Source organism: Orcinus orca, chromosome 20 (genome assembly GCF_937001465.1).
Source record: "Orcinus orca chromosome 20, mOrcOrc1.1, whole genome shotgun sequence".
NCBI lineage: Eukaryota > Metazoa > Chordata > Mammalia > Artiodactyla > Delphinidae > Orcinus > Orcinus orca.
This window is the reverse complement of record NC_064578.1, coordinates 31717216-31729669: the sequence shown is the minus strand read 5'-3', so window position 1 is coordinate 31729669 and position 12454 is coordinate 31717216. Positions and strand designations below refer to the sequence as shown.

Genomic DNA, 12454 nt, shown 5'->3' with positions numbered 1-12454 from the left:
GAAAGATAAGAAGCCACTAGTGCTAACCAGGGAGGGGCGGGCACCTCCATTGCATGGTCCAGAGCGCCCTAGCGAGAGGGCAGGAAAGGCCACCTGCGGGAGTCCCACCACTTCGCGGCTCCCCTCTTCGAAGACCCCATCCAGGGCACGCTCAAAAGTTAGTTCCTTTCCTTCGCTAAGCGGCCCTGGGCCCAGCTCTCGGGGGCGTGGGGGAGGTGACATGGGCTGGGAGGGGGGCGGCGAAGTCATCAGACCACGAGATGGGGGACTCCTGCGTTGCCCCCTTCCCCCCGCAAACTCAGGGGAACTGCGATCGTGTTTACTAATAACAACAACAAAGAATCACACGCGAGTCCCCCCTTGCAGTTCTTGGGCTGCTCTTCTTTGGGGCAGCCAAAGAGCGTCGGCCAGGTTGGGGGGGGGGGAGACAGTGGGAGGAGAGGCGGAGGAGAGAGGGGAGCGCCGGCTGAGGGACAAAAAGGGGGGTGGGAAGGGGGCAGAAAGAGTAGAGCGGGAGAGTTGGACAGAAACGAAGGCGCAAAGGGAAAGGAGCGGAGAGGGGAGAGAAAAGTGAAGCAGGCGGAGATCTGGACCGCGGGGCGCGCCCGGGATGGGGAGGTGGCCCCCGACCCGCCGCCCCCCGGCCCTGGCCCGGCCCGGTCACCTTGCTGTAGCCGTAGTACCCCAGGCACTGCGCGAAGTCCAGGCCGGCGGGGTCCCCGGCCGCCGCGGGGTAGAATCTCACATCCATGCCGGAGCCGGGCCCGGGGCCGGGGGCCGGGACTGGGGCTCGCCGGGACCGGTGCCCGCCTCCTCGAAGCCGCTAGATCCACCGTCGGGGGCGCCCAGCCGGGGTTGTCCGGGGGCGGCGCGCGGGACTTGGGCCGGAGGGGCGCCGCGACCGGGAGCCAGAGGAGCCCGGGAGCCGCGGCCGCCGCACACAAAGGCGCGGCCACGCGAGCCGCGAGAGAGCGGGAGGCGGCCCGGGGGACGCGCCCCGCCGGGGCACCAAGGCAGCGCTGCGCACCGGCCGGGCGCCCGGGGCGCGGGGCGCGGCGCGGGGGCCCGGGGCGGCGCGGCGAGTTCAGGTGCGCGGGGCGAGGCTGGGACGACGACGGCGGCGGCGGCGGCGGCTGGCCCCGCTCCTCCTCCTCCTCCCCGGGCGGACTGAGGAGAGGAGCCGCGGAGACAAGGGGCCCAGCCCCTCCCCTCCTTCTCCCCCTCCTGCCTCCCTCCGCCGCCGGTCCCCTCCCCGCGCCGCCGCCGCTCCGCCCCTCCCACCGCGGGCAGCTGGCGCGCCGCCCGCCCCGCCGGTGCGCTCTCGGCCCGGACCGCCTCCGGGCGCGCGGACCCCGCCCCGCCGGCCCCTGCCCCGCGGGGCCCCTCGCGGCTCACCCCGCGCCTCGCGCAGCCCTCGACCGCCCCGTCGCCCGCGCCGCGGCCTCCCCCTCTCCGGGGCCCCTCTTCTTCCCACCGCGCCCCCCTTCCCTCTCCGGTCCTCTTTGTCCCCGCTGCCTCGGAGCGCTCCTCGCTCCCCTCCTTCCCTCGGCCGCTTCGGCCAGTCCCGTGCCCGGTGTGGACCCCCGCCCCCTTTCGGACCACCGCTGCCCTGGGCCCCCGGCTCCTGCCAGCAGCATCCACGCGCCGTCCGCTCCCTTCCCACCACTCCTCTTTCCCTCGGTTTCCACTCCTCGTCCCCATTCCTTCCTCGTGGGTCCTCCGATCCCTCTACCCCACTCCGCCTTCCCCCACGAGTGTCCCCTTCTTGGAGGCACCTAACCCAGCAGGTAATCTGCACGATTGCCTCCGAAGAGCCGGGAGCTGGGAGCCCCGTGTACACCTGTGGTGTTTTCCAGGAGGGGTATGGGGGCCTGACCTTTCACAGGTAGGCAGACTTGAAGCTCCCCGGGTTAAGCCTCAAGTCGCTTCTCTTCGTATTTTCTTTGCTCTTGTTTGTATTCGAAAGGCATTTGAGTAACTGGATCTAGGCGGATCACTCACCGCTCTCTGAGAGAAAATGTCCCTATTTTCCTAAAAGGTTCTGGGTGATTAACTTCTTCACAGTGCACTCACCCACCCCCCTCTTGATTTCTTTCTCTTTCTTTAAGCTACATCTCCCCCCCCCCCTTGCTTTGGGTTCATCTGACAGTTTGGCCCTCAGCCTTGGCGAAGGGAAGGGATTTGCTACCAGATGAGAACGTTAAGGAGAGGCTGTGAGATTTGCCCCCCTCCCCAATATGGTTGTCTGGTAACTACTTTAACAGGAAGGGAGAAATTTACAAATATTTTAGCTGACACTCACTCACACTTTCGTCCCTGATCACACTTTGCTGGCCCACGGCCTGAAGTTTTTCAGACAAGCATCACAGGACTTTCTCTTCATTTCGTCTGTTCTCCAAAATAGGCACCCTGGCTTGGTGACACCTTGTGTATGTACCTTTGCCCAATATTATCGTTCTGGAACCAAGCAGGAAAAATAAACTTCAATTAGGCGAAAGTTTGTGTATTTGCTCTTCTCTTAGCAGAGTCGGGTGTTTGGAGACTGCGTGAGAGAGCGGTGTGTATTCAGGAAAGGAACAACTGCTTACGTTGTCGCTGGGTTGACTCCAATCCCCCCCTCCTGAAAAAGCTTTGGTCTCCTCTCCCGAGTCTCCATTTAACGTTGACAACCCAGCGGCGCTCCCTAATGGCCCAGCGGGTTGCACAAATTGGCAGTGAGCTGAGATATTATCAGGACAACACCCCATTGAGCAGGTTCTTGAAACGCAGAAGTGGAGGCCCTTTCTCCGGGCCACTGGGCGCCTGTGGCCTTTCCACCAATCAGAGCTGGAGGTTGCAGTGGCCACCTGTTGTCTCGCAAGAGTACATCTTTTAAGTTTCACTATTAGTATTTAACAATGGCGTGGAGTGCAGCATCTGGCCACAGGCGAGGAGCAGCCTGCTGATCTGAGGTACCAAAAAAGAAATTATATTTTTTTTCCAGATAGTTGTTAAAAGGAGCCCCCAAAAGGCTGGGAAGCGGAGTTTTTCTTTGCACACTCACATTCCTCACCTTCTGCTCATTCTGTCGTGCATCTGGAGCAATCTGAGCTTGATTACAGAGGATGAAGCAAAGTATAATCAAAGTTACATAGAGACTGAACCTGAAGTTGTAATCAGACCTCGAGGATCAGGAATACAAATATTCGCACTGGAAACCCCACTAGCTGCGAGATGGGGAATTGCATGTGGGCGCCTGCGTGGCACTGAACGTTGAGCTGTGGAGACTAGAAACTGAGGGGACAGCCTTCTCCCAGGAGGCTCCCAGGAGGCTGAAATGCCCGCTGCTAGGGATACCACCTCCCGGCCATTGTTGTGGGAAAGGCTTGCTCTTAAAACCCCCCTCCCTGTCACAATGCAAATGTCTTGGGGAAGGAAACAATATTCGGTCAGTCAATATTTTAAGATGATGATGATTTAGGAAGTAATGTAAGCGAAAGTTCTGAGTGTAGATCTTGATTAAGGAGAGAGGAAAAAAGAAACTGATGAGTCTGAAGATACATATGTTGAGGCACTTTGAATGAAAAAAATCACTAGAACAGAAACAGTCATTTGGGAAGGCTGCATACTGACCACGTGATTTTGCCCACAGTCGGTCTCCGTGCACTCAACAGATACTTTTTGCATGCTTCCTCTGTGCTGGACACTGTTTTAGGCACTTGTGAATGATAAAGAGGAGCCCAAAGTGACACACATGGAAGCCCTCAAAGGAGAATTGGACCCATCACACTCCTACACACACACACACACACACACACACACACACACACACATACATAGTCACCCGCATGCAGGTACACATGCCCTGTCCCATCCAGGTACCTGGAGATCCCGTCATGACATGGCTACTGCTGCTATGGGGAGAAACAATCTGACAAGCAAATTTGCATCATGGTATTTGTAAAAGAAAGCTCCAGGAAGGGGGCCAGACACTCTGCTCAAGAGCCCAAGCAGGATCACTGCTGTATCCCAAGAACCTTGGACCACGCTTGGTACTTAGGTGGTTTGCAATAAATAAATATTCATTTAAGAAAGGAAAGTGAGAAGGAAGAACAGGGGTGGGGGGGAGGGAGAGAGAGGGAGGGAAGAAAGACGGATGTTTTTGTAGTGGAATATCCCTCCCAGGGAACCGGGTCAAGGTAAGATTTGAAAAGAGTGAGCCCAACACTTCTGATTTGGAGAAGAACAAACTACCTGAGGGTTGGGAGAAGAGAGCCTTTTGCACCCTGCTGTTTTAGATCTTTTGTATACATTAAAACTAGAATTATATGTTGTTTCATTTAGAGCTGTTCTAATTAACCATTGCATTCAGAATGCCCCCCAATTTTAAGGGTGCCAGTGGATTTGAAGCCCATCCATTAAAAACTTAGAATGATGCTTTTAAAAATTTAATGCAGTTGTAACTGTCATGCTATTTGTCATCGTAAGAGTGTCACCTTTTTCAGGCTGTCAGCGTTTTGTTTCTGAAATGCCACAGACAAAGGCTTCCTTTGTACTATTTTAGCCTTGAATTTGAAGAAACCTCCAAGAACATATCTTAAATATGCTTTGAATTTATGCTGCACGGTGCTAACGGTCATTGATTTAGAAGAGGGCAGTACAAGAATCAGTTCTGAACCCAAAATACAACTTCTGGGCATAAGAAAATTCCTGTAAGGTTTTTATATGATTTGGGTCCAAAACGTCTGTCTTATTAGCTTGATGTTTGTAACTGGATAGTTGGTGTCGTCCAAGAATCTCTAAAAAATGGGGGGGGGGGGCGGAAATACACAAACTTTACATAATAGGAACACCATTTTTACATCTTGACAGAACTCAAAAACTTTATTTCTCTACTTTATCTGGCTCCAAAATTAAGCAAGAAAGTCCCCATGAGGACTGCATTTAAACTTGCTGCGTTTTATAACTAAAGATCTGAGACTCCCACTTTTAGGGATCTATGAACAGTAATTTAACCTGTGTTCTGCTTCCTCAGTTGAGATGAGGATTGTATTAAACATTACATACAGTTTAATTTTCTTGAGTTTTGGTCATGAAACGTTCTACCCAAATATTATAATCCTTGTTTGCAATATGTAATGCAGCCAAATTAACAGCAGCTCCAAGTGGAAATGAGCAGGGCCAGAGCTACTCAAGTTTCTTTTCTTTTCCCATAATAACAGCTAATGTATTATATTCATAAAATGTCTTATACTTGGTTTTATATCTGAATTGGGCTTCATGTCATAAAGCATAGCATTTCTATCTAGCATGGGTTCTTAGTGTCTGTATTAACTCATCTCCATGAAATTTAAGAGAGTTTCATGCCGAGAATCAACTCTTCACGTTCATAGTCTAAATCACATGCAGATAAAATCAAGTCAGGACCTACCAAGGCTCTCACAATAGTGAATGTACACATGGTATAGAGGAAGCATTCTGACCTTGGGGCCCTCATTACACGTCTCCAGCGCAGGCTTGAAAACTAATCACCAGGAGAGAGTTTCACACAGGAATTATAGTGTGAAAATAATCCCCAAGCACTGTCATTGTTAGTTTCAGTTTTCAGTGAATCCAAACTTTTCTGGTCTGGAAATGTGAATTATTTTTATAGTTTTACTTAGGTCAAGAAATACAGACACATGAGCAAATGGGGAAAAAAATAAGCAAACTTTTCATTCATGGTAATAAATATATTGTTATGTATATGAGGTTGTTTCTCGTATTACAACCAAGTTTGGCCATATTGGTTTCTGTGCTACCAGGCACAAGAAGAGCTCTAGAAAACAAATCATTTTCCCAGCTGAGTATGACTTTAACTAAGAATAGATACACCCATAGGTTCTGACAGATATATAGTAATTATAGAATGGTAACCCCCAAAACCTTAGTAGCAAAAAAAGTACTGAGCTGAGAACTCATTCCCGGAAATGTAGCAAGTATTTGCTTGCGACCTAAGTAGCTCTTCAATAAAGCTATTTTAAAAACCAATACACTCCACACAATCAGGAGGTGTGCAATTTTCAGTGTGTTTACACCCTGCCTTAAAAAAATATATCCTGTGTTCACAGAAATCCTAAACTGTTGTCCTGCCTGTTTTCTGAAATGTATTCTATTTCTTCTAAAGTGAAAGAATGACCTCTTTTGCAGGAACAATTTTCAGAGACAGCGTGTTTATCGAATGGTTTCTCTGCTTTCATAAAAACAATTTATTTTCACTGAACTCTTCAAGATAAGCATCAAAGCCAGGAAGAATGTACAATGAAGTTTATAATTACACTCCAGAAACAAATACTGGGTAGTTTTTATTTTGCTCCAGTGAAAAAGGTTTCTTTTCCCCAAAGAGACAAAGGCAGTGATGGGGGAGGAGGTTTATGCAGGAGTGGAAATCAGGAAGCTCAGAGGATTTCCAGCAAGAGGGGCCCTGCAGTGTTGCCCACAAAGCCCACTGGCTGAACAATGAAAGCTGAGGACCCAGAACTCTCGTAGCGATGGGTGGGGGTCAGTACATTTTTTAATTCTTCACCAAAGGACAGCTATTGGGGCCTTAAGGAGAGAAAAATCATCAGACAGATATTAATTAACTCCTTCCATGACAGATCTATATACCATTGTACATAAATAGCTCCCATAGTTGGAGCCTCTGATGACATCCTTTCTTTGATGAGCACCCATGTTTCTAGGTTTAATTTATAGGACATGTTATTTTTAATAACCATAGAGCAATAAAATGGTAAAAAAAAAAAAACCGAGAAAAGAACTGAGTCTAATAAAGATTCTGTTTCTTACGAATTGGGAAACCATTGCATTTTGATCACAGAACAGCCAAGGACTAGCAGCAAAATAACCTCCCCTAATTTACATAGATCTGTGCGTGCCAAACAGACGAGTGTTTGCTTTTCAAGTAATAGTGCAGGTGCGTATCCTGCAGTAACGAAATCTCTAACTCATCAAACCGTTTCACCAGAGTGGGACATGCCCTCTTTTCTGGAACTGTTTCAAGCTTTCTCCTCAGCATTCCAGCCACCTGTTTATGGAGTTCATCCTGGGGAGTAGATGCATGGAGTTAGAAACAAGAAAATGAAAATAAATGACCTTGTTTGTTATTTATAACAAAGAAACTCAGCAAAATTAATGCCCTGGAGCTTGACCTCTTGACCTGGGAGAAAGAGCCACCTCATGGCTTTGTGGCCAATGAACAATAGTCCGGCAGCTCCCATTGTCCAGCTAGGCTGACTTTTGGATGGTCATGAAAGCCATATATCCAAAATATTAAATGTTTTACAAGTTAGATTACAGGATTTGCCTTTTGTTTTGTTTTAAAAATAAAACATGTTTAAAGAAGCGAAGCTAGTTAGCAAAAGAGCTTTTCTGTTTAAGGTGAGCAGGTGAAATCGTTTTGTTTCATCTACTCAGTGTGTCCTGTGTCAACAGCATGTTGAAGAAAAGGAAAATATTAAAAGTTTCGAACCAGGACTCTGAGAACTGAAAAACGGTTACGTATATAATAGAAATCAAATAGAAAGATGGGCTTGGCAAGTGGTTCAGGGAAAACATCATGTTTCCTCCTTTTACGACTCTCAGTGGGAAAGGAGAGTGCAACTTCCTTCTGTTACATAAATGCAGTGTGGATGGTGTCCCCTAGAGTTGTTCAGTGAAATAGCACCGCCTTTCCCTTCTTCCACTTACCTCAGCCCACACCCCAGAAACCCAGGGCAGGCAGGAAATGAAGCCTCTTCAGAACTGATGCCTGCTTGAAACGTCTTGAAGCAGAATCTCTAGTAAAAATGACACCCTCCTACCTTGGGTAGCTAGTCCTAAGGCTGGCCTCTGCCACCACCTACTGCCTTCCTTCCTGCTTTTAGTTCCTTCCCTCGTTCACCTACAACACATCCCATGAGTGTCTTGGATTCTTCTAGACCTTAAATCATAAAATCCAAATTTAATTTTTCACCTCATATTGCTTATTTATTGCTCTATCTGTCCAGTGCTACTATGCCTTTAACTGTTTTATTTTTCCCCAGGAGCAAATAACTCATTTTTTTAAGGATTCTCTACTGTTCCTCAAATATCTTTTTCACTATAAAATGAAGCCAGTTTCACAAGCTATACAGATCACCATGCAGACACTACCCCAAGTATTATAGGCCATCCTTCCTCCCCCTTTTTTCTTTTTTGACCCCAAGGGGTGGTTCAGCACCTTTCACTGGGGATGCTACCTTCATATATCCAGAGAGAGCCCTACAACCCCTTTTTGTTTTCTCACATACCCACAAAGCAACAAAAAAATTATAGCCATAAATGGTCCAACTTTCTGGCTAACATCTGTGGGACTAGCCAATGCTCAGTCCCAGGGAAAAGAGCTTCAGGAAGTTTTTGCATTTAACTGGTCTAAAGAAACCCATTCCGCTGTCCAGAGCCACATGTCAGCTCTTGTTTAACTGAAAGACTCTCTTAATCTAGGAACATCACCAAATGATTTCCCACCGTGAGCTTGAAGTACCAAGTAGCTGCGCTTAGTGGGAGAGATAGGCTAGAACGTTATTACTCCATCTTACCCAGAACTGAAACTCACATCATTTATTGTTCAGATTTTTACTATGCCTTTCTACATACCTGGTGCTAAATTTCCAGAAATGGAAACAAGTGTGATCCCTGTTCACACAGTGAAGATTATAAGACACAGGGAAAGTATTATAATGATGAAAAAATTTTTTTCTTACTTTTTTTTGGCCATGCTGTGCAATGGCATGTGGGATCTTAATTCCCCGACCAGGGATCAAATCTGTGCCCCTTGCAGTGGAAGCGTGGAGTCTTAACCACTGGACTGCCAGGGAAGTCCCAGTGATCAAATATTGTCATCAGGGTCAGAGGAGAAGCATTCCCTCCCTAATGTAGCCAACAAACGTTTATTCACAGATATGATTGCAGATAACATGTTGGGGTGTTGCTTAGAGAAGGGAGAGATTGTTTGAGATCAGGATCATCAGGGGAAGCTTCATGGAGAAAACATTTGAAAGCAGGAAGCTTTGGGGGGAGGCAAGAGGGAGGAAAAAGTGTCCTGGGGAGGGAGCTTTTGAACACACAGTCATTAAAAAGAAGAGCTCATGTGTGTGGTGGGGACATGGGGTTGTGTCAGCCATCTCTTGGATAGATGATGCTCCAGTAACAAATAACCCCTAATATCTTAGTGGATAACCACTACAAAAGACTGTTTCTCACCCACATTTTTGTCTACCAGCAGCCACATTTTCACTTCAGGGCCAAAGCTGACACAGAAGCTTGTATCTGGTCTTGTGGCAGAGAAAAAAGAGGTAGTGGAAGCATGCTACGCCTGTCGAAGCTCCTGCTCACATCACTTCCAGTCACTTTTTACTGGTCAAAGCAAGTCAGATAGTCAGATGGCCAAGCCTGATGTCAACGAGACAGAAAGTACGGTACTCCCATAGGGAATAGTCTGATACGGAGGGGCCCCCAATATTTTGAGAAAATGCAATCAGTGACAAGGGAAGAGTTTTAAAGAGACTTATCAAATGTCTCAGGCAGCAAGTTAAGATTGTTTAGCCAGAGCAGTGAGTGAATATTGAAGAACTTGGTAAGATAAGACGCTGGGAAGTTGTAGGGGGGAAGAGGCAGGATGAGAATGTAACGGAGGTTTTTTTTTTTTTTTGCAGTACGCAGGCCTCTCACTGTTGTGGCCTCTCCCGTTGCGGAGCACAGGCTCCGGACGCGCAGGCTCAGCGGCCATGGCTCATGGGCCCAGCCGCTCCGCCGCATGTGGGATCCTCCCGGACCGGGGCACGAATCCCTGTCCCCTGCATCGGCAGGCGGACTCTCAACCACTGCGCCACCAGGGAAGCCCGGTAATGGAGTTTTGAAGCCCAGGCAGCTGAGTTAGATTTCATGCAAGAGTCTACGTGGAGGATGACATGAAAACATGGCTGGGTGCTCTGATCTAAAATTTGCTTTGACTCATATACAGCAGCCTTATTTAACATTTAATGAGTTTATCCTGTGTGCCAGTTGTGGTGCGATGTAGACATTTGCATATGTATATTTAAAATTTTAATCCTCATGACATCTCTCTGAAGTAGATAGTATTATTCCTTTTTTTTTTTTTAAGTTGAAGAAGTAAGCTCGCAGAGGTTAAATGACTTGCTTAAGGACACAGAAGGAGCATGTAGGAGAGCCATGATGCAAATTGAGGTCTTTTCTTTCTACTGTATCACTGCAGGGCAAAGAAATAAAAATGCCACCTTTCTTTAGTATTGACTTGTTATTCTTTATCTTCTCCTTAAACCCACAGTCTGAAAGCAATGTTAACATGATACTTTTTCTCCTCAAGCAGAAGCTGTCATTAAAATGCTGTGTATATAACCACTCCTTGCATAGAACAACTTTATAAGTGACTAAAGAAGAAACAAATCTTTACTTGAGTTTATTTATTATAAAATCCTATGGCAGAGACAGTTACCGTTTTCAAAGTGTTCATGTGCTGCCCCCTCCCCCAACCAAATATTTCCCAACCCTTTTTGTCATTAAGCAAGGGGTCATGTGATCATTTCTGGCCAATGGACCGTGAGCAGACATGTGTCACTTCCAGGCTGAGACAATTAAGAACTGACATGCATCCTCCCTATTTCTCTTGCCCTGCTGTGTTGTCATTGGAGACCAGGTGTTTCAAATGTCCTAGGTGGAAGCTAGAGGAGGGCCATTCACGCCTCAGAATTTACATGAACAAAAACACATCTTTGTGGTTTTGAGCCAAATCAGTGTTTGTTACTGCAGCATAGCCTAGCCTATCCTGATCAATACAGATCCCCCTGACTTTTAAGTGACACAAGGAAAGGCACCGTATCTGTCTCGATTATTCCCAGATCCCTACTGCTGAATACAGGGCCTGACTGCTACATGGTATGTGCTCACGAAACATTGGTGAAGGATAATGAATGAATCCCAAATTGAGTATGGTCCCTATATGCTATTTGTTTAAGCCACCTGTGAACTGTTTTTGGAAACGAGCTGTTGATCAGTCTTCCTGAAATACCATTGCATCTTGTCACTCCTCAGATTAAGATCTTACTATGTAGTGAATCAGTTTTAAACTCCTCTCCCCAACATGCAAGGTCCTCATAATGTGACCTAGGTTCCTATGATTTTACATCTCTGATTTTATATCTCTAATCTAGTCTATCATTACTCACTGACATGTGCCCACTAGTCATTTTTCCATTGTTCCAGGAGTAAATATGTTCTTGAGCAAATTATTTGAAGTCTCTGAGCCTCAGTTTCTCATTTTTGTAAAATGTAGCAGATGAGAGAATGTAGACAAAATTTTTAAATTATACAAGATTATGAAAATATGAACATCCAAACTTATTTTTATTTGTTTTTGTTTGTACACATTAACAAAATTAATAGATTAGAGGAGAGATATTAAAGAAGTATTTCTATTTCAGCAACATATCTGTCAAATTTTTCTATAATAATCTTGTACATACAGTTGTGATCTAGGGAACATTGGTAAAAGGAACCAGAAAGACACTGTCGGTTACCTACTCCAAATTCACTTCCCCTTCTTTTTGCTTAACCCTGCCTCTGTTTTATGTAGGCCCTTTCCTCCTCCATGGAACCAAAATCATTCAGGGTTGATCCTATCACGATGTCCCCATTTTTCACTGCTAGTGATTAGTTTAGTCATTGGCTAGTACGCATTTCTGTTTGATGAGATGTGCAAAAGAGTGCAGGAGGGCTTCTAAGAAGCGTTTCTTTGCTCTTAAAAGGAAACACTCAAAGAGATATAATAATTTCTTCTTCTGGACTGTGTCATGTCTGGAAATGTTGCAACCATCTTGTCAACGTGAAGGGATCTAGCCTAAGGTCAGAGCTGACATACTGAGATAAGAATGGTGAAGCAGAAACATGCAAAGAACATAGATTCTTGACAATGTCATGAGTCACTGAATTAACCAACCCTGGAGCTCTTTTTCCTCCTGCTTTCTAGTTATGTGAAATAATGTATATTCCATCCTTTGAGCCAATTAAGTCTAAGTCTCCTGTTACTGAAAGCAGGGACACCCACCTAACTTGCTGTATTAGTTTGTCAGGATTGCCGTATAAAATACAAAAAACTGGGTGGCTTAAACAACAGAAATGTATTTTCTCACACTTCTGGAGGCTGGAAGCACCAGATCAAGGTGTTGGCAGGTTTGGTTTCTCCTGAGACTTCTGTCCTTGGCTTGCGGATGGCCAGCCTCATGCTGCCTCTTCTCATGGTCATCGCTCTGTGCTAGGGCATCGCTGCTATCTCCCTGTATGTCCTAATCTCTTCTTACAAGGGCAAAAGTCAGATGTGTTACAGACCACCCTAAAGTCAGATGTGTTACAGACCACCCTAAAGGCCTCATTTGAACTTAGTCACCTCTTTAAAGGCCCT

General features: G+C 46.6%; 1 protein-coding gene across 2 annotated transcripts in view; it reads right to left on the bottom strand.

Annotated features, from left to right (window-relative positions):
• TOX3 (TOX high mobility group box family member 3) overlaps positions 1-1097 on the bottom strand; it is a 107135-nt gene extending 106038 nt beyond the window's left edge. For both annotated transcript variants that reach the window (XM_033418937.2, XM_049703349.1), the window contains exon 1: positions 665-1097. In XM_033418937.2, the coding sequence (XP_033274828.2) occupies positions 665-751 (87 nt within the window). In that variant the 5' untranslated portion in view covers positions 752-1097. The remainder of the gene's footprint in view (positions 1-664) is intronic.
• Positions 1098-12454: the final 11357 nt, after the last annotated feature.